The sequence below is a fragment of the Podarcis erhardii genome (genome assembly GCF_964252035.2).
Source record: "Podarcis erhardii genome assembly, chromosome: 11".
NCBI classification, from domain to species: domain Eukaryota; kingdom Metazoa; phylum Chordata; class Lepidosauria; order Squamata; family Lacertidae; genus Podarcis; species Podarcis erhardii.
Genome location: NC_138501.1, coordinates 37,179,588 through 37,202,047, shown reverse-complemented (window position 1 = coordinate 37,202,047; position 22,460 = coordinate 37,179,588). Strand labels below are relative to the sequence as shown.

Genomic DNA, 22,460 nt, shown 5'->3' with positions numbered 1-22,460 from the left:
GATTCATAACTTCCCTACTGAACAACATATGTAACATGGGACTTCAGCTACAAATAAATATGGTCTTTCAGCAATAAATTAAGAGCTTATAATTCTTAGCATTTTGAATGTTCAAGACACTTCACACTGTTGTTGGCACCTGTCTGTCTTGAGAGACAATGGAGTGCATCTCCTCTGTGAAGCAGAGGCCTGGGCTGTGTGTACGGAAGCCCTAAGTTACCCAGACACCAAGATGCACCCCTCTCTCAGCCTTGTTGATGTGGTCCAAAACAAAGCAAAACAATACATTTGGCACCAGCTTGGCTACAGGACTTGCAGGAAGGAGGTGTATAAGACATCCATCCGCCTTAAAAACTCCACTCCGGATTTGTGTAGAGTTTACTCTTAGCCTTTTCTTCTCCCAAAGATGTCCCACAAGGCAGCAGATAACACACTTTGCATGCACTTTGAATAATCCAAAGGGCCAGACTTCAAGGTAGAGATACTGAAGCTGATCAAACAGCTTTCCTAACACATGGCCCTAATGGGTGATATCCACACAAATGTTATTAGCCACTTCCACATGTTCCAATTAAGAACATACCATTTAAAAACACAGAATAAGCAGCATCGATTTTTTATTACTCAGACCAGGGGTAATCAAAAGGCAGTTCAGCATGCACTGGTAGATCTAAGGGTTTCTGAGTCCCAGTATTTATTTATTTTTTTAAAAAAAACCACCCACAACAACTAAAAGGCTTTCCCCCATAAATATATGTCCACACACACAACACAACACAACCCATTACCTAGCGCTTGGCTGTGGTTGGTGGACCTTGAAAGTTCTGGTAAAAACAGACACACAGACAAGAAAAACACAGACACAGCACATCCTGCAAACCTGAAATCTGCCAGTCCCTTACCCAGGGAATAAGCTCAAACAACTAGGGCATATTTGGGGGAAAATTTCCAGAAAGGAAAATACATTGCGATTGGGTGTTGGATGACAGAATATGAACATGGAGCACAACCCAGCAGAATATTTTTTGGCCAAAGGTCTCCTTTAACTGAGAACTACACAAAATAAAAGCAATCCTACCATAATCAGTCTTTAATTGGAGTAATTCCTGGTGGAGCCTGCTCTACATTACTTCTACTTACCAAAGGTAAGAGTACACTTAGAATCTGAAATTGCAATACAAAATATCCACAATGTTTAAAGACTGAGGCTAACACAAAAGTGAACTCCAAACCTGTAGAACGCAAAAATCCCTAAGTGATTTAACCAATCCTGTCTTTAAAAATCTTTCCTTTTGGACTGCTGTGCAAAGCACTCCAACAGAAACCAACCACAGATCTCCCACTGGTTTCACCCTATCAGATTCCTGCTGGCAGCAGCCAAAATATAGAGAGCCTGGCAGACAAGCAACAAGAATTTCATGCAAACATCAGATCAACCTACAAGCTACTACAGGAAAGCCATGCCACAGGGCGACTGGCAACTATGAGGACCAGGATGCAGGATGAGGTAGGTTTGGTCTGATTCAACGAACACTTCTTATGTTATTATGCTCTTTGTCTCTTACCACTCTCTTGAATTAACATCATAACCACTCTTGTAAAAACAAAAACAAAAAACCATTCAGTATTCTCGAGCACACAGAAATAGGTATCCTGCTATTTCATGTCTCTGAAATTAAGTAATGTAAGAAGCAGGTCAGGTATTAGACCCAAAGCTAGGCTATTTATATCCTGCCCTTAATCTGAATATCTCAGGGCAGGGTAACACCAAATTCAGCCAAATAACCCTATCAGCATCAATAAAATCACAAAAGAAGGTAAAAATTCAATTTTTAAAGATCAGAAATCCAAATATATCAGGTTTTAAGCTCAGACTGAAATAACAGCAGTGAATGTTCTAGCAAGATTTCATAAAGCAGAGTTCCAAGGCAGGGGAACCACCTCAAGTCAGCTCCAGTTATAAAGCTCCCACAAGCAGGACGATAAGGAGAGCAACCCTGGTAAATTAGGACTATATAGGGAGAAGTTCTTTTTCAAGTATTTACATACAAAACCATTCAGGGCTTTATGAGTCATCTGTAACACCTTAAAATTGAGACTGGGAATATATTGGCAGCCTGTGCAAATCTTTTAAAAACAGATGTGGGAACTCCACTCAGAACCAAGCCACTTCATTTTGCACTACTTGGAGTTTCCAGGTCATCTTCAAGAACAGCCCCAAGTAGACAGCATTACAGTAATCCAAATGAGACATTATTAACAGCATGGATTACTGTGGCCAGAGTATCCCTATGCAGAAACAGCCATAGCTGGGGGAAAGCATTCCATGCTGCTGCTGCAATGTAGTGTCACATGGTAGAATCCAACAGTGCGCGAGCACACACACTCCCAACCTACACACTTGTTCTTTCAAGCAGAGAGAAGCACTGTCAAGAACAGGTCATTCACATTAGTTTGGAACCACCAAACTAAAGCATCTGTATTATCAGGATTCCGTTTTAATTTATACACCCTCAACCAACCTATTACAGTGATCAGAGACTACTAGTCCAGCACCTGCATGACCTCACCTGATTCCGATGACAAGAAGAAATACAGCTGGGTGTCACCTGTATAGTGGTGCCACCCAATAGGAGCTACCATTTCACTTCATAAGACATGAGAGATAATCTACAGCACTGTAACCACCTTTGATGCTTGAAACAGAATTATGCAAAGTACAACTGACATCACCACTTGAGATATAATTATCAAATCACCCACCATAACCTCAAGTATACATGGGTAAATTATTAATTTTGTTGCAATATAATCCCTTGGAATCTCAGGTTTGCAGCTTGCAAAGAACTACTGTATTACCTTCTGCCCACTCTTTGCTGCTGGGGCTTCCCTTTGGCTATATTTGGGGAAATGCAATCTTCGTTATCACAAACCCTGGTTCATGTTTTCCATGTTTTCCAGTTCTGGTTTGCTAGCTCATCAGAAGCCATTGCTTAGGCCCTGCCAACAATTGTTCAACTTGCTTAAAAATGGCTTGACATATCTGAATTGAGCTTCTGGAAGTATCAACTATTTCATCCAAATGTTGAACGCCACTGAACCTGAAGAAAACCACACATGAACGCTCCCTTTTTCAGTTAAATGGTCATCCATGAATTATACACTGTATTCAAGTAAGGAGCATGTACTAATATATATATATATATATATATATATATATATATATATATATATATATATATAAAATGCTGAATGCATCCTTTTATTATTCAGATGCATTAGCTGGCAGATATAAAACCAGTTCCAGAAACTTTTCTCCATTGAGAGAAATGTATATCATTATTACTATAAAGCATTTGTATAGCACTTAATTCAATAAGCTTCACATATACATGAACTTGAAAGTATTACAGTAACCCTGTAAGGTAGGTCAATATAAAAAAGATGGAGATCTGAGATTGAATTTTTATTTAGAAGATTTATAAACCACTCCCTAAGCGGTGTACAAACTAGCCTTAAACCAGCTACTGGGTTCATGGTAAAAACCAAGGCCTTTCAAATGCATAACCACTAGCAATATAATTTATTAGCAAAAGAAAGAAACCTGCATGGATTTTATAACAGCATGCCACAAACAGGATACTAGTTTCCTGTTCACTCCTCTTTGCAGGTTTTTCGTTTACAGTATTCAGAGGTACAGATTTTTCTCATATATTCTCCCATGCAGAAAAATGGTCACACTGAAATTGGCCTGTTGCCTCTTTGCTGCCTCCTGTCAGAATTGGAAAGGATTTCAAATAGATAAGGTAAGACATAGCTCAAGATCTTATGTTAACTTTGACAGAATACAATTGCACAGAAATTACCTCATTCTTTCAATTAAAATGCCAGAATAGACACAGCAAGATGTTCCCTCACTCTCTCTTCTTGCATTGTGACAAATTTTCAACTACTGTAGTTTAATCTGTATGTTTATAATTGGTCAAACTGCCAGTATTCATCAACTATAGATGTCAGTCATCATTCCTAGTAATTAAATGATGAGTGTCTAGCAAACTAAGAGTACCACTCGCCAAGGTAAAGTCTCTAAACATTTAGCTATAAAGGCAATTGATCATTTAGTACCAAAATTACATTTAAGTCACAATCTTTATCATAACAAGGCTGTCTAAGGCCACACAACATAAAACTGCCTAATACAAAATGGTAAGAAATCTTACCATTCTTGAGAAAAGAAAACCTGCACCCTACTCACTTTTTTCCAGTTAGCTCTCTAATGGATATTCATTTCCTCATTTGATCAGAAAAAGGGAAAATAATATTCAGAAAATAAAGCCTAGAACTGAGTGTTCACATCTTGTGACTGAAATGGGAAGACCTATTTCTTCACAGCTTGTAAGGATGACAATCAGCAGCTATAGACAAAGAATGCTGGACGCTGTTAGCAAGGAAATCTGCATTTTTTGACATCAACAACCTGGACAACTGTTCACGGCTATTCCTTTTTTAAAAAAATACAAGCCTGTCCAGATAGGAGGGAAATGATATCATCAGTTTTCCAGTAAACTTCAGCTTCATGACAACAAACCCTACCAGCGCTGTCCTACCTACTATCAGTGTACAGAGGCAGGTTTCTTAATTTTCAGTGTACACCAGTGATTTAAACCAATTCTTACATCAGTCCACTCTACACAATCCTGCTACGGACAGAAGAAGCTGCAGTGACCAAGTTTCCTCAGGTGAGACAATTGAGGGTTGGGGTTGACCTGCGAATTTAGGTGACTTTAGGGATGGAAGAAGCGCAGAGAAAAGAGCAGCGACAATAAAATGTGATGGCAAGCGGGGAAGATGGCAGAGCACATGGGGGAAGCAAGTACGGTGTTTGCAGCCCACTGCCCCACCGCCCTCTTTTTCCAACCCTTCCTCACAGCCTTGGCGGCGGGAGGTGGGAAAAGCGAAGTTTAGCCCCTTGACATGCAATGGAAGCCAAGCAGACCCGGACACACGTATCGCATATGTATGTATGTACACACGCACCCATATTTCAAGCGCGTATTAAACGCGAGTTTTTTTTCCTACCGCATGTGAAACTCCACACACCGGATATCAATATAGGTACGGGATATATATGTACATATGCGAATGCTGCTCTCAGGCGTAGTTCGCGAAGCAGCTCGCAAAAAAGCAGCGCCCGCCCCGCGAAACAAGGGTGTTGTGTGAAGGGGGGGACGGGAGAGGGAAAAGAAGCGCGTAGCGAAGGAGCATCCCCGGCGCCAAGCCTGCCTTTCCCCCAGTGGCGTAGAGTGGGGGGTGCAGGGGGGGCGGCCGCACCGGGCGCAACATCTGGGGGTTAGGGTTAGGGGGCGCAAATGACTTGCCTTGCCCCGGGTTAGGGGGCGCAAATTACTTGCCTTGCCCCGGGTGCTGACAACCCACGCTACGCCACTGCTTTCCCCGCAGCCGCCTCCCTCCTCCCCTTTCCCCTTCCCCTCAGGGCGGCCGAGACGTACCCAGTATCAGGCACACCAAATCCAGCGCCACATAAGGGAGCCTCGTCTTGTCAAACATCGCGGCGGCGCCCGGGACTCCGTCTGGACCGCGCCGGACTCACGAACAGCGGCAGGGGCGCGGAGGCTGGGAGCTCAGCCGCATCCAGCCACAGGGCCAGCTGAGGCGACGAGGGAGGAAACGAGGAGGAGAGGGGGTGGCGGGTGTCGCGGAGCACGCTCCCTCTCTCGCCCCAACCGCACCACAAAGCGCCTCCTGAGGCGCCGCCACTATTATGCGGCCCTCGCGGAGGACGGGCTGGTGCTTTAAGGGAGGGGAGGGGAGCGACCAAGGGAGGGGAGGCGGGGTTCGCGCAGGCTCCGCCCACACAGCCGGCGGGCTCCGGCTCGCGACGCCGCCGCCGAGCGATTCTCTCCCACCCCCGTCATGCCCATCATCCTACCAATCTTTGCCCCGCCCAGTCGTCCTTGCCTTTCTTTTTCGTTGATTTCCGACGCGGCCAATCAGAGCTCTCTCTCCGACGTTTCAGGTACGTTTCTCCAGGCCGCGCTGCCCACCAGGAGGCTGGCAATCGCCCTTCATTTCCCGCCCCCTACGCTCCTGATGGGTACGCGCGCGCGCGCACTTTTTCTCCTCACAGTTTGCCGGAAGCGGTCACGGGCATTTAAAGGAGGAGATGTGATTTTTGTTCTCTCACTCCCCCCGCCTCGCCCTGTCTGTCAGTTCTTAAAAATACAAATGAAAGAAGTATTTTTTAAAAAAACAAAACAAAACAATAAAATTCAGGGGGGTAGTTTAAGTTTAATAAAAGTATGCAAGGGGGAGATTGGACACGTGTTTTCCATTACATCTGTCTATATAGCTACACTTGCATTAAATAAAACCCAACACGTACTAGGGAGTCCCAGCTGCAATGGATTGCGATGAGTCTTGGTCAGAAACGTTGACTCTGAATCACTGTACTGTAAAGCCCTGGAACTTACTAGCTGAACTTTTATCTCTCAACCCATATTGTAATAAGGTTTGTTGAGATATAAAATACATAAATTGCTCCGCTGACATATTGGGACAGCAGAAGAGTCCGAAATGAGTATGCAACTCTGAATATTTTTTTATATAACAAGAGGAATTATATTTCAAATGTACTTTCAAATTCCAGGAAGTGTTGACTCTCTGATTTTATTGTCTAAAACCTTATTGGAAAAGTGCATGGGATGTGGAAATAAGTTGATTACCCTTATTAAAATGTTTTGCAATCCATGCCTTGTCATCTTAATTATCTGTTTTGAATGCAAGAGATTGTAGTATGCAAATCAGTTATAAAACCAAGAGATCAGTGATTCACTCACTGATAATAACAGACCTAACACTGTACAATCTGGAAATACTGCATTTTAGCTGAAAGGAAGTGTGTTCCATACACACCAATTCAATGACCATATAGTGGGAACTATGTTTTTGCCTAAGGAAGGGAGTTGTTGCTGTGGTTGTTGTCAACATAAAAAAATGATATTTTGCCACAGAAATTTTACCACCTTGCCCAGCTGAAACTTCCACTGCAATTGTTATATAGAATATGGTTATGTAACATATAGAATTGACTGCATAACATCTGAATATGTATTTGTACTGGAAGAAAACACTATTTGGTAACTGGTTTTAAAATTTTCAATAAAATTCTTAACTTTTTTTATGTATGCTACCACAGCAGCAAGGATCCTGATTGCTAAGCATTGGAAGACACAAGATTTACCCACGCTGGAGGAATGGCAGACGCAGTTGATGGACTATATGGAACTGGCTGAAATGACTGGCAGAATCCGAGACTTGGGAGAAGAAACAATCGAGGAGGATTGGAAAAAATTCAAAGACTATTTGAAAAAACATTACAAGTTGTATGAATGTTAAAAAATGCTCTTTTCAGAAATTTTTGCTTCAGCATTGGTAAACTAATGAAATGGAAATTAAGGCACAAGAATTTAAAGGTGGAATAATGAAATAACTTTATTATGTTTAAGTCAAAACATATAAGATTTGAATTACAACAGTATGAAAATTAGGAAACATGATAAAATGAAAGATACAATAAGTTTGGAAATAAGTTAACAAATTGCTGATATTCTGTATTACAGAGAATGCAGGGTTTGGAGGATGTGGGGAAGTCCAATAGATGGAAAAAAGGATTATGGAAATTTGTAATCTCTTTATTGTATTTTTCTCTCTATGACTTTATTTCTTTTTTCTGTACTTTATAAACTTAATAAAAATATTATAAAAAAAAAAATTCAATAAAATTCTTAATCATCATCATCATCATCTCCTCAATTTTTTCCATTATTCTATATTTCTGAGTATGTATTTATTACAGGCATTTCAAAACTACCACTTAGTCCTTTGATGCTAAAACACGAGTCAGCAAACTTTTTCAGCAGGGGGCCGGTCCACTGTCCCTCAGACCTTGTGGGGGGGCTGGATTATATTTGGCGGGGGGGGGGATGAACAAATTCCTATGCACACTATGCTCACCAGACAGGCCCCACAAATAACCCACAGATGCATTTTAAAAGGACACATTCCATGCAGGCCAGACAGTATTGTAGATGATAAAAAAAAAAAAATTCTTACCTGCACTGATGATAGTCATTGTTTGGATGGGGGGATAGTCATTGTCCTTGCCTGGGTTTGGTGCTGTGTTGTGGCCTGCTGGGCCTCCTGCTTGCAGCACCTCTTCCACGCTTCGGGGGTGGGATGGCAGCCCTCCCACCAGCAGTGGAGGCCAGATTGCCGCCACACAGCCTATTCTCCCCACCCTCTCTCTTTTCCCTCCCCCCATAAATTTCTCGCCTCCTCCCCCACCCACTCTTTTCCCACCAGGGGCAACTCTGCCTCCTTGTCCTCCTCCTGCACCTCCTGAAAAAGGACTTTGCGTGAAAACGTGCATCAGCTTCGCTCTTTTTTGTCTTTTTTTCCAAGGAGCTCAGACAGCGGCCGGACCGAGTTAACTACCCTTGCGGGCCTGATCCAGCCCACGGGCTGTACTTTGCTGACCCCTGTGCTACAACAAAACTAATCAATGCAACATTCCCAGCATTCAAGCATCATGTCCAAACTATTTCACCTTACAACCTCACCGACACTTACAAGAAATAGTTGAGCAATAGATTGTCAACCTACAAGGCAACAGAGCAATGTCAAACAGGATTTAGCAGACTGACAACTTCTCAAATTATAAACATTAAAGATTCCTTGTATTGTTTCCTGATCCTTCGAGTTCAGGTTCAGGACATTTTCCATAGTGTGTCATTAAGAACGCTTTTTAGTTTGGAATATGCTACTTGTTAATATTGTTAGCAAGGCATAGAAAGCAAAAAAAATTACAATATTACATGACTGAAATTGCATTCTAGCAATAACCAACATTTTGCAGCTGAATTATATGTGGGGGGGAATCTGGTTTAAGTGAAAATGGCCTCATGCGCTGTGAAAATGGAGCTCAGTTGGCAAGGTGGTAAACTAGGATGACACAATAGAGACATGGGTTAACAGTAAAAAGAATTTAACAACAACTACAGGTCTCCATGCAAACAAACAAATAAATAAATGCAAATAAAATTGCAGAAATGATTGTTCAAGCACTTTCTACAAAGCCGAGTTTCTCTTCTGCCTTTCCTTATATGTGATATCTAAATGACTAGTCACTAGTGGGCCGTAGAACAAAATGTTGCAATGCGGAGTGCTCTTGCTCCTGTATCCAACTAAACCAGTCATTCCATTCCCATTCCCCTCCACTTCTCCATTTTAATAAACCTGCTGATACTTCCACTCTTGTGCAAGGATGTTTTAGCTATACAGGCACTCAGATAATGAGTCAGTATCATGGCATTACCAGTGGACATTACAAGAATCACTTTGGATTGTAAAAAATAATAATTAAGAAGTTTATGCAATGTGCATACTATGATGACAATAAGATCGCTGGAGTTAAACTATTAAGTGCTTGCAATCTTTATTTCGATTCATGAGTTCTGGGTAACTACACTTAGTTCCAGGTAGATTAGTCTAATCACACTTTAGTTATTTCTGACATTTATATCTCACCCTTCAAGGGCCACTTGACATTCCCAAGACTACTTACAAAAGAGTAAATAATACAAATTACAAAACATTTATTTATTTATTTATTTATTTATTTATTTATTTATTTATTTATTTAAAAAATATAGGACAGTCTAACACTCTACCCAATTACAAGTAATCACAGATTCAAATACTTAAAAGCTTTTAAAATTACACTGCTCATAAGGCAAAACAAGAAATCACTTTGAGAGGGGCTTCTAAACCTGCATAAAAGATAGGTCTATCTAGCGAGGGGGAAGCAAAAATGTGTTCTGAAATGATGATGTGTTCTGAAATGATGACGCATTTTTTAAAATGGCTCTAGTAAGAAGGCTTATGGTGCTTCTTGCAGTCATGTCAGAGGCACTGCCTGATAAGAGGCTAGGACACAAGTGCTATTCCACTGCTTCAATACTCACAATTTTCACCATAGCAAGAATCTGTAGGTGAGATTCAATGTCGCAGTATTGCATCTGCTCCACCAGCGCAAGTCTTTCCACAATCTCGCTTTTCCTCCCCCCTGACACTGCTATGGGGAATCTCCCAACCCCACAGAGATGATGAGGGGGGGGGGGGTTGTACCTGGGAGAAGGAGAGCAAGAAAGCGCCAGTTGCTCTAGTAGAACTTCTTGCACAGGCTCCCACTAGCAAAACTCTATAGTTGAATATGGTCCATTGTTTCTCGCAAACTTTTGGTGCTGGGAAACTGCCATTCTCCTGGAGTGGAAGTATTTATGGAGAGGATGACATCTGGATTACACTCAGTGAATTAGCATATGTATATCTACAAAACAAAAGCAACCCAGCATCTGTAAGAGAACTGCAACAAGCACGGATGCAGTATATACTATTCTTTGATAAATATAGCCTTAAAATTTATGAGAAGCATCTCTGTAGGGCAGGATTTTCAGAGCTTCTAATAATACTATTCATCTGTGCTCACAGAAGTCAGCAATGCTTTGTGTTGAGCCATAAACATATGAATATTTTTTTTCCATTGCCAGCTGTACCAAGGGAACTCATTAGTTCACAACCGTTTTCATTTTAAAACACTAATAAAAGTCCATTGGACCAAACTCAAACTTCTCATATGTGGACATACAACTCCCGGCACTCGCTGAATTTTGTTACAATATCAAAATAATAATTGACGTCACGGGATGCAGTGGGGGAGGAAACCCACAAGATTAAGTTAAAAACAGACTTCACAATGTGATTCTCACAGTCCTCTGTTGGATCAGCCACTGTGGTTTGTTCGGAAACTGCTTTAAGGGTCACATGCCAAAGCATTTACATAAAAAAAACACGTAAATCCACTTTCAGCCAAATGTTGTTATTGTGGGAACCAGCCTACACAATCACACTGAGGATGTGAATCACCGAGCATATGAAGCTCCTCTTGGGATCAGGAACTTCCCCCACTGGGACTTAGATAGAAGTTGGAGGGCGCCTTGTGGGTCACCTAACCCAACCTCCCACTCATATCCAAAGTGAGAGCACTCCAAAACAGGTAGCAGGCTGTGGAGTGGGGCAGAGATGTCTTCATGACACCAAAGTGACTGCAGCTTACATAGGTGGGGCAGGACATCAGAGCTGAGTGGGTGTGTTGGCTGAGACAATCTGATACTCCCTTCGGTGCACCCATGCATCAGCCTTGTTCTACCCTGCCACATCGCCATCCAGACAAGTTGCAGCATTGCCAGTGTGAGGAGGGCAGCTTTGCCCCATCGCAAGGGTGCTACTGTCCCCATCAGATGGCCATCTAGCCTCTTCCTGAAGACCTCAAGTGAAGGAGGGCCCACCACTCCTCTAGGCAGTGTTCTTTTTCTTTTATCTTGGGACTCCAGGTGTTGTACTAGAACTCCTATACTTCCTAGTCAGTTTAGCCAATGATCAAAGATGATGAGAGTTGTTAAACCACCTCTTCATTATTAATTATTATTATTATTATGAGTTTTATACATTTCAATAATGTTACAATCAATTTAACATTTCAAAATTTGACTTCCTTCCCCCTCTTTCCTCAGTTCCTTAAATTTATTTTTTAATATTTTCTGCATATCCAAATTAATTTGCTCATTTATTCATCTACTTTAAATATATACTCTTATAAAACTGCAGGCTATTACAATAATACTGCTAATATTCTTATCTGTTTACAGTGTATTTGTAAATATTCAATAAACCATGTTGTAGTTTGTTAAGGGTTGCTGAGAATTGTACTACAATGAACCAGAATTCTCGGGATGTGGGTGTGAAATGTGCTGTCATTGGTAAAAACACTGAAGACTATTGTGTTTCCTCCATGTTGATGAACCACCATTAATAAGCACTCTTAAAAAGAGAGAAAGATAAGATTCATCTGTCAAGATTTCTTCTTAACAAATCCATGCTGACTCCTGCTAATCACTCCACTAATAAGATGCTTACAAATTGACTCCTTTGAAAACAAGGAAGATACTAGGAACAGATGACAGAGACAAACTGGTCTCAAGTTCCCTGGGATCACCTTTTTCTGAAGATTGAGACATCTGTCTGTCTCCAGCTCTGTAACACCTTATCTGCTTTCTAAGATTTAGCAAGATATTTTTTTTGTTCCCTAGGAAGTAATTCAGCAGACCTGAACTCAGTTAATGTAGCTAGTCATTTCCTGATGGATTTTAATCTTGAGCTGCAATCTTTACTTCCTTGCCAGTTGCACTACATATGCAATGTCGCATAAGGTGGCACAGAAATATTACATTTGCCTTGCAATGACTTGATCTCTTTTGTGCATCCTTTGGCAATAAGGATGAATGCTTAAGCCATTTTTGTAGATCAGTTTTGTAAATTGCCTTTTGAATTGGTTCTGAAAGCTCAGCTGCCCATAGTCTGCACTGCAGTACTTGTCTTTATATTACATTCAGCATAACTGAAACAAACCTGATGAGCTGAGAAGTGGGGGGAATCCTGGCTGTATTGCTGTACTGGATTTTCTTGCTAACTGGGAGCAGAACTATACTGAAGATGTTAGCATACCTTATGGTATCGTGAAAGCATGTGAAGTTCAAAACCTAAACAAAAGAAGCAAAGGACAGTACTGTACTTTAGTTCTTACAGAACATAAAAATATAAGAAGAATCCTGATGGATCGGGGAAATGGCCCATCTAGTCCAGACATCCTGTTCTCACCCATGAGAAGCCTGCAAGTAGGATCTGAGCACAACAGCACTCTCCCTTTCTGTGATTTTTATCAACTTGGAATTCAGGAGCATATATACTGTCTCTGACTGTGAAGGTAGAGTATACAGTACTCAATGCAGCTAGTTGCTACATACTGTACAGCCTTACCATTATTTGGTTTAGTCATCTTTTAGGCCTCTTGATCGCTCACACCTATTTATTTTTGTAAAACTCCATAAAATACCCTACATCTGATGGTATGGTACAAATAATGGGCCTAAGAATCACAACATTCTCAGGAATGAATTATGACAGCCCTAGCTAGCAAGAGATTGAAATGACACACATGACAGCACATTGATGCTATGTAAAATGGTGTTGCATTGGTCAGAAGAAATGTTGCCGGTAAAACACATTTCAGGTAACATCACATTTTCTTAATGCTAAGAACATCAAAGAAGAGAATGAAGTTAAAAATATATACATTTTTCATTTGTGTGTGGTTTGTGACCAATGTTACATAATCAGCCAATGTGAGCATATCTAATTTTGTGCCTAACATATTTTGTCAGTTCATCAAATGAGAAAGCAAAATGATCAATGCAACAAAAAGTCATTAACCTTTTGTCTATTTTTTGGAGAGGTCTTTAGCAGAACTTTAGTGGGATAGGAAATACAGAAATTCTGAATCATCTTGCATGTCATGCTTTTGGTTGTTTTATTCATGTCTAAAATTCCATTTTGAAAAACGGTTGCCAGATCACAAAATGTTGAAAAATTATCTTTAAAATGACGTAAAACATGTTAACTATATATATGAAAATGAAAAATAGATCTGTCACTCAGCTACAGCCCTTCACCTAAGAGAGGGGATGAGGAACCTGTGGCTTTTCAGATGTTGTTTGACTCTGTTTGACACTAGCATGAAATTAATGAATAATAATAATTTAAAAAGCTCAATTCGGCCTCTCCATGCTGGGTGTGGGGGGAAACAGTCCATGTTGAATTCTTTCCTGTCCATGCAGCTGCTCAAAGGCACAGAAACCTTGCCAGAAAAATAAAAAGGTGGCAACCCTAACACTAGCTCATTGAATTTTTTTGCCTTAGCCTCATGTTCTTAACACCTCCACTCAACTAATCCAAGTTCACCATGAAAAAGTCATTGCTGGACTTGCTCCCAAACGCTACATGTCACCTTTCAGCAGCCAAGTTCCTTGCTTTCCACACTGAACTCTCTTTAGCAGAAGGCAGGAATCATCAGCTGCTGCTTTGCATTATTGCTCAGACAAAATCCCTGGGCCAGAGGTCCATTTCCACCTGGAACTACAGATCAGGGGCAGACTTTGGTCTTCCAATTTTTTGTGGCACCCTGTGCAAGGCCAAAATTTGGTGCCCCACACCTCTGGCATTCCGTTCTGCTCAATTCACTATGCCATAGTTGCGATGCCCTGCAGCGCCCCCTCGATTCAGCACCCAGTGCGGCAGAACCAGCTGTTGTTGTTTAGTCGTGTCCGACTCTTCGTGACCCCATGGACCAGAGCATGCCAGGCACTCCTGTCTTCCACTGCCTCCCACAGTTTGGTCAAGCTCATGCTGGTGGCTTTGAGAACACTGTCCAACCATTTCGTCCTCTGTCGTCCCCTTCTCCTTGTGCCCTCCATCTTTCCCAACATCAGGGTCTTTTCCAGGAAGTCTTCTCTTCTCATGAGGTGGCCAAAGTATTGGAGCCTCAGCTTCAGGATCTATCCTTCCAGTGAGCACTCAGGGCTGATTTCCTTAAGAATGGAGAGGTTTGATCTTCTTGCAGTCCATGGGACTCTCAAGAGTCTCCTCCAGCACCATAATTCAAAAGGCAGAAACAGTAGCACTGCCCTAAATCTGCCTCTGATTAGATGCTGGATTGTGTGCCTTCTGTATAGCATGCCCAGGTGCAAAAGAGAACTGTGCTCCTGTACCTTTAAGTGCTGTGTAGAAGAGAGAATTTCAGCAGACATAGCATGCAGGACTTTGCCTTTCCTCCACTTACCAAGTGTAGAGCCTCAGAAGGCGGACGTTTCAACAGGAGTGCAGCTTGGCCCTGAGAGCCTTCTAGACATGACAGCCAGTTCCTATGCCATAATACTTCCATGTAGAAAAGACTCCTTATGTTCATCTATGCTAGTTTTTAACAGGCAGCTGTTGCTGCTGCATTGTTTTTAGCATGGATAAGAGGCACCATAGGGAGTTTGCCTGTGGGAGAATGAAAGGTACAGTCTGAAGTGCAATGGAAGTAAGATGCAAAAGGTTAGAGGGTCCCTGCACCTTTATCAGCAGGTGACACTTGCCATCTACAGATTCTGAAATCCTCTCTTCTGCACAACTCTTAAAAGTACAGGAGCCGTGCTCTCGTTTGCATCTGGCCACCTTAGAAGTTGCAAAGATAGGAAATCTATACCTGACGAATCTTGGCTGCAAAATGAGTTTTTGGCATGCATTTTTTTCTGCTTTTGTAATTACACCCTGATCCAACACAGATGTACTCAGAAGGAAGCCCTGCTGAATGCAACAGAACACAAAGCTGATGTACGTGCTACCCTTGCCCAAAGCAGGATCCTTGTGGAGAATTCCTCACCTCCGAAAAAGCCGTAACATTCAGATGCTCTTACCTCATGTAGCAAGTAGCTATGTCCTCACCGTATGTGCCTGACTGCTGTTGGCAACAGCGGACAATGTGAACGGCTATTAAATGGCACCTTTGCAAGTGTGTTAGAGAAACTTGTTGGTGATGCCCTTTCCTGTAGCATCTGTGTGGTGATTTCCTACCTTGCTGCCCTAGAAACAGTAGATTGTAACCAAGCCATTTGCATGTCGACAACATGCAACATATAACATATAACATATAACATATATGAGCTGATAAAATCCTCTTCCAAAGGATTTACAGAGTGCTCAGATTCCCGAAGATGATTGTCTAGAGGAATCGGCTGTTCCTTTTGGCTCACCTGGTTATTTTGATGTTGGGCATGATCCTGTGAATTCAACTCAGGCATGTCTGTTTCCTCCCCACCTGTCAAGTTTTTTGTGTGATGTCATTACTTCCATTGGGGATCCAGGCTTTGTTTTTGTGGACCCCTCTGAAGCACCAGTCCTCATCTTACATAAGGGTGCAACAATAGAATTGCGAAATACCCGGGTTGGAAAAACTCCTCTGCTTGACAATCTGAATTTTAGCTTGTGAATCAGTGAGGGCAGTCTAGTAGAGGAAAAAGTTAACATAAATTTTTGGATCTGATATGTGGTATTCAAGGGTTCAGTCCTAACTAAGTCGATCTCTGTAAGTCCAATGCCTAGTAAGTCTGATAAATGTCGTTTGGAACGCTGGGCACCTTTCCAGTTAGGAGTTTGATCTGGCCTTCCACAAATTGTCATGCAGATCTTTTTTGGTTGGAAGGTTAAATAAAAAGAGTTTGTTTTAAGAGCCTCTGCACATTCTATGTCAAGCTTAGGGGTTTGCTCTGGTTGTTGCCAATTCACTTTGGTACTATGGTGTTCTGTTAATGCCTGCTTGTTATTAACTGATAAAACTGTGGACCTCTTTGGATAATTGTGTTATTTGAGAGGCAATACCTCTAATTTGTTGGAAGATATGCTCAACCGTTCTTGTAATTAGAGTTAATTGGGTGCTCTCCCTACTTGTTATTCCTTCATCTCTTAGCGGCACAGGATCAACTTGCTCCATTGCTGGATCCAGTTCCACGCTCTCACCTTGAATACTCTTCCCACACTCACAATCACCTTCAAGGGGAGAAAACCTTTTTTGTTTTATAGTTCCTTTTTTGTTGGAACTATAAAAGCAGATTTGTTTAAAAAGTCCTCTATTTTAGATTGTTTGGAAACCCGTGAGAGAGCTACATCCTCAGGGTCCCTGTAGCATTTACTAGCAGGCATAGCGTCGCCGTGGGGAGAAAACAAGGAGAGGTTTCCCCAATCAAAAAAGAGAGAAAAGGCTTGCAATTTATTATTGGATAGCTGTGTATTCCAAGATGCCGTTTCTGAATAAATCAATCCCAGATATTTAAACATATTTACTTGGTTTATGATGTGTTCATTCAGGTGCCAAACATGCTTTTTAGGGCACTTCCCATATACAATGACCTGCGTCTTATCGTAGTTTATAGATAAAGCATTCCTTGTGCAATATGAACTTAATTTTGCAAGCAGCTATCTCAGGCACACCTGTGCCTCATGAGAATTACAAAGCCATAAAGACTGGTGGTTGCTGATGGTTACATCTGAAGAAGTTTCCTAAAAACTCAAACTAGGGATTTTAAGCCTTTATATATAGTCTGGCTAGAGCAGCAGCAGTTGTGGATGCAGGAAGGATCTTGGCTCGGTGGGACCGACTCCTTGCAAAGCCAATTTTCTCTCTCTTGGAACTAATGCTGGATTGTGTATGTCGCTAACTGTCAAACTATTCCCCCCCCCCCCTTTCATGCAATCCAAGTAGTCCAACAATTTTTCCAAATCCTCATTATGATCCCAAGTGCCTGTGTTGCCTTGGGACTTTTGTGTGAGTAGATAAATGTTCAACAACACATCCCTCTCCCATCTGTCTAGCAGGCTCCACATCTGTGGCTCTTGGAGAAAGAAACAGTTCCATGTCCACATGGTCCTTGGCCTCCCAACATTGCTTCCAAAGCTTACAGCACTTCATGCCGGCTTCAGATGTTGCATCTTTGGTCGACAGAAGCAACATATATAGTATATTTAAAGAATCACTTATTTTCTCCCTTGCTTTTCTGTAAATGGTTGCAGCTTATAGAAGGGAAACTAGGAACAGTGTGTGACATTTGATGCTGACTGGAAGGTGGGGGAAGAGATGAAACATTGAGAATAAAAAACTAGGAAGAAGGAGATCTAGTTGTTTTTGAGCCAATTTACAGAGTAAATTAATCAGCTTGTGATATCTCCTTCTTCAGGGTGGGTGTTGATCATGGGCTTATGCCAATTAATTTAAGGCCATTACACATTTTAAATTGCTCATTGACTAGTATTAAGGGATTGTCCTAACGGAAACACAAAACAGATAGTAGCAAAACAAAACAAAAGCATCTTAACAATTAGCCAGCTGGCCATCGAGGGGATATTTGCATATGGATTAACTTACGCCAAGAATTAAAAGAAAAAAATCAGAGCCCAAATGCTTTTATGCATCCGATTTGATTGTGCAAACTGCTTCCCCATGAACTAAGCCTGTATCACCATCACTAGTCCTGGGACTGCTAGCAGATGACATCAGTCAACCTAACACCAGGCCACAGCCAGGAAGCAGAGCCTAGCAGTTTCAGGTGGGTTTAGGTGTAAAGTCCAGTTCAGAAGCTACAATCTCTACAGTATATACAGCTTTAAGAAAATAAAATGACTGGTAAATGAGAACTCAGCCTTACATTTCTGAAAATTGGCCTAAACAAAACCTGTCCAAGCTCCAGGGTCTTTCTTCTGGTTAAATGGCAATCCTTACTCCCCCCGTCATACAACTAGAAGATGGGGGGGGTAAGCCAGTGAGAGTACAAAACTGCTCCTGGATGCCCTTATTTCAGCTCTTGCCATGAGAGAGGAGTATATTTTGTATGCTGTAAAAGGGAATAGCAGCAAACTGCCTGCCTCTCTAGAGAGGCTGATATGCCTGTAAAAAGGAGGAATAAAGTCACTTACATGCAGGGTCACTTACCCTTAGGACAGAAGCTAAGGTGGTCTTCTCTTAAGGGTGTATTATTGATGGCATTTTTCCTTTCCTTGGATTTCCAACTATGTTTGGATCCATTTCCTCTACCACTAGTCACCTAGTTTGCAGCCCATTGTGTTAATAAAAAACAGGCAGAGAGTTCATTAATTGCTGGAACTACTTGTTCTTCCCAAAAGCTGTAAATAGTTTTTTTTAAAAAAAATCATAAAAGGACATAGCAGTCCAGGGAATAACTTGCACGTTAGGCACATGTCCCTTATTTTACTAAGATATCCTTGATCCTAGAACTTTACCCTTCACCAAACTGGTGACCTCCAGATGTTTTAGATTACACCACTCCTATCAGCCCTAGTCAGCATGGCCACGTCAACATCTGGAGAGCACCTGGTTGGCAAAGCAAGTTCAGAGTTTCACCAAATATCATGGTTGTTTTGTATTTCAGATACTACAGCTTCAAAATACACCCTATTCTGGATATTTTGATCAGGCAAAATAAGATTTGGCAAGAGGATTGGCGGGGGGGGGGGGCGGGACACACAGACAATAAAGGATTAAATCCCATCTCTTGTTCCAAACCAAAACCATAGCTGAATCACATGTATTGCTTTCAGTCCCACTGCTTAAAACATTTTAAATTTGTCCACATCGTTGCGACTGCAATAAATTAGTTATAAATGCGTTTCGCAACAGTTGTCTGCTTTTAACTCTGTGAAATCCATCATCATCATCTGTTGCAAAGTGGATGGATGCATGGTTTGAGCCTGTTGTTGAAGGGCATACGGTGGCCAAGAGTTATGGTCAAGAAGGCACTTAACCTGGACATTGCTTTTAAGAGTTTAAAATCATTTTTTAAAGAATGGTTGCAAAACCTGAAGTTTACTGTTGCTGAAATCCAAAGCTCTCACCTGTCAGCCGGTATATCCCACTCAGAAATGCGAGGTACAGAAAACCTGTATTGGCAGCTCTTCTCCCTGCTTCAACAATATGAAATGACAGAATGTGTCTTATTGTATTGGGCTGCTGGCACAAGGCTTATGTGAAACTGCAAGGGTGCTGCTTTGCCTGGGCTGCTGCTCTCTGTGATTTTTAAAAATACATTTTTACATGTACGTTCTACCTGTCCTTCAAGGAACTCAAGATGGTGTGCATAGCTCTTGCCTACTTTATCTTCACCACAAGCCTATGAGGTAGGTTAGGCTGAGGTAGTGTGTGACTGGCCCAATATTACACAGTGAGCTTTATGAATGCATTGGGATTTGGTCTCCCTGCCCATAACTCACAAACAGCTATGTGCACCATCCCCAAAACATGCTTAATTATTCTATACTCAAGAGAACTGTGTGCCAGCCAGGCTGCTAAGGTGTGCAATAAGTACAGTAAGTCCTGCACCAGCAGCTGGTATTTCTAGGAGGCTGGGGGAGAGATTGACCACCATTCTCCAATGAGTGGGCACATTGTCTCTCATTTACCCCTTTGATATAGGAAGAATGCAAATTCACACTGCTTTATCAAGTATAAACTTTTTTCTATCCTAGAACAATCAGCTCTGAAACATGCACATTTGAAGACCTTGTGATAGGTTTTAAGTTAATTATCTAAACCTGGTCACCTTGATCCAGTTATGCATATGTGTTGCGGGTCATGGCGTTCAAAAACAAGAGCATTGTTGAGTCAGGCACTGGCTCCATCTCTTTGGGACTGGTGGGCTGAGGAGGGAACTACAGGCAGTTTAAGTCAAGGTGCTACGAACACCACAATCCAGGTGCTTCCAGGTTTAAAGAATCAACTGATTGCCCAAACCAACTTGTTCAAAAAATTCCCAGCTGTACTACACTCACTCAGACATGGAGGTTTGTTGCCAAGGAAGATACCACTGGCTGTAGACTTTCCATGGGTATCTGGAGGAAACTGCAAATAAAAAGGGACAGGTTTGTTTATGCACCCCTTCAGGGCCTGTCGAATTAAAAATCAGACAGCGGTGTTACTTAAACCTCTTCATTGCAGCAGCTGTCTCAAAGCTTTTCTTGAGCAAACTGAGCAACCTGTTACACATTTTTATTTTACTGAATTAGGCCATTGTGTGCATGATGTGTATGCTTTTTTCCCTGTGCATAGCCAAGAAGTAACATACAGATATAAATAAGAAATAACATGCAGATATAAATACCTCACTACAGACATTTTCTGTTTAACTATTAGCACTTTGAAGGCTTCTGACATGGCAAGAAGCAGGAGCTCACTGCCAAGAAAGTTTCTAATCGCCACCATTTTCTTAATTATGCCAAACCCCACTTACAATGAAAATGTCACATCAGCTCTGGGCCCATTCTTGTTCTGTTTGTTTTCATAAGGCCAAAGTAACCTCCATTAGTTAGCAGGCGTTTGCATCTGATGGGAGCATTTGGTTGCCCTGTATGCATATGATTTTCAAGATATATTTTTTTTCTCAGTGCAAGCGCTCTACTTTTTCTGTAGGCTTATGTTTTAAAATAAGGCAGTAATTTGGTTCGGGGGGGGGGCTCCAACTAAAAAATTTGTGCGACATGTTGCTAAAAGACAAGCTGGGACACGATCCACTGGAGTTGCCCAAGGAAAAGTTAAGTTCAGGAAAAGAAAGGAAGAAAATGGGCTTCGGTGAAGGGTGGAGTAAGGCTAAGGAAACTAACAATGCTGATTAGCAGATAAGCCATCATCCATCAAGGAACTTTTAAACTAAAGGTTGTCATATACTATGATAACTCACCTCTCTCCCCAGAAAAAAGGAATATAACATGCAGCTGCTTTGCAAGGCTGGCATCACTCACGTTCTCTCAGACAGAGTCCTGATCCTGCAATATTGGTGCCAGGAGCGGGTCAGCAATAAATCACACGGAGCAAGTGAACTCTTTAGTAGAAGAAACAAGGCTGCTCAGTAGTGCCAGGCCTAAGCACAGGTCTTGCTCCTATGACAGTTGGAACTGAAGGTTCCCAGCTTCCTACAGCTGCCTAAGCCTTCTTATCTCCCGTGTCCTTCTCAAGCAATATGAGACTCTGCCGGTGCAGCTGTCTCTGCTCCTCCCACTTCACATCTCTCTCTTACGTACCTACTACATAGGATCTGACAACGGTACAACGTAAATGGATCCTTTGTGCCTTTACTGCAGCCAAAAGACTGGTATTAATGCACTGGAAAGATAAATCTATGGCCCTCTTCAGTCAACAGATTGAAGATACGACAACCCTTGCAACTTATGAACAGATTGCTTACAGTCGTAGACTCAACAGTTGAGAAGTATGATGATACAGTCGTACCTCAGATCTCAAACGTATTGGCTCCCCAACAAATTGGCTCCCGAACGGTCAAAACCCGGAAGTAAGTGTTCCGGTTTTTTAACGTTCTTTTGGATGCCAAATGTCCAATGGGGCTTCTGCGGCCAGAATCTGCACTTTGGTTTCCGAACATTTTGGAGGTCAAACAGACTTCCAGAATGGATTTCATTTGGTTCAACTTCCAAGGTATGACTGTATTTGGAATGTGATTATTTTTAAAAAAGTAGGTTATAAATAACCATATATGTATTGGGATGATAATAACACTTATATACCCATATACTAGACAAACATATATGGAATTGTATTTGTTTGCGACATAATAAACCTAGGGTTTTTTTTTACTTTTTTCTCTTTATGAACTTTTGATTTAATTTATTTTGTTCAATATATATATATATATATATATATGCGCTCAAATCTATCATATATGCTACAATAATAACCAGAGGGACAGACTCCACCCCTGAAAGACCAGAGGCATTGCCTCTCCAGCATACCTAAGGAATTCCCAATCCTGGCTGCAAATTTTGTTATGATACTATATACGTGTGCACACATACAGCATAAGAAGCAAACAGCATTATTTGCTTCAGTTTTTAGTCAGCCAGCAGCATTGTGTACAACACTGACCAGCAAT

General features: G+C 41.6%; 1 protein-coding gene and 2 long non-coding RNA genes across 5 annotated transcripts in view; all 3 read right to left on the bottom strand.

The window, feature by feature from the left end:
* PLPP1 (phospholipid phosphatase 1) overlaps positions 1–5,799 on the bottom strand; it is a 91,787-nt gene extending 85,988 nt beyond the window's left edge. Inside the window, exon 1 of one of the 2 annotated variants that reach the window (XM_081881666.1) lies at positions 5,511–5,799. In XM_081881666.1, coding sequence (XP_081737792.1) covers positions 5,511–5,568 — 58 coding nt within the window. In that variant the 5' untranslated portion in view covers positions 5,569–5,799. The remainder of the gene's footprint in view (positions 1–5,510) is intronic. The other variant, XM_081881665.1, reaches the window with a different exon arrangement.
* A 4,083-nt stretch (positions 5,800–9,882) lies between these two features.
* Positions 9,883–18,599, bottom strand: LOC309352915. 2 transcript variants are annotated; one of them, XR_014161475.1, is made up of 3 exons: positions 18,497–18,599; positions 12,547–12,677; positions 9,883–10,408 (listed from the first exon to the last, which is right to left on the bottom strand). It is a non-coding gene; the product is annotated as an uncharacterized lncRNA (long non-coding RNA). The 2 variants fall into 2 exon arrangements; XR_014161476.1 differs by lacking the exon at positions 9,883–10,408 and having other exon boundaries at positions 12,208–12,677.
* Positions 18,600–18,711: 112 nt separating this feature from the next.
* On the bottom strand, positions 18,712–22,166 carry LOC309352897. Its single transcript, XR_014161457.1, has 3 exons — positions 21,255–22,166; positions 20,350–20,419; positions 18,712–19,482 (listed from the first exon to the last, which is right to left on the bottom strand). It is a non-coding gene; the product is annotated as an uncharacterized lncRNA (long non-coding RNA).
* Positions 22,167–22,460: the final 294 nt, after the last annotated feature.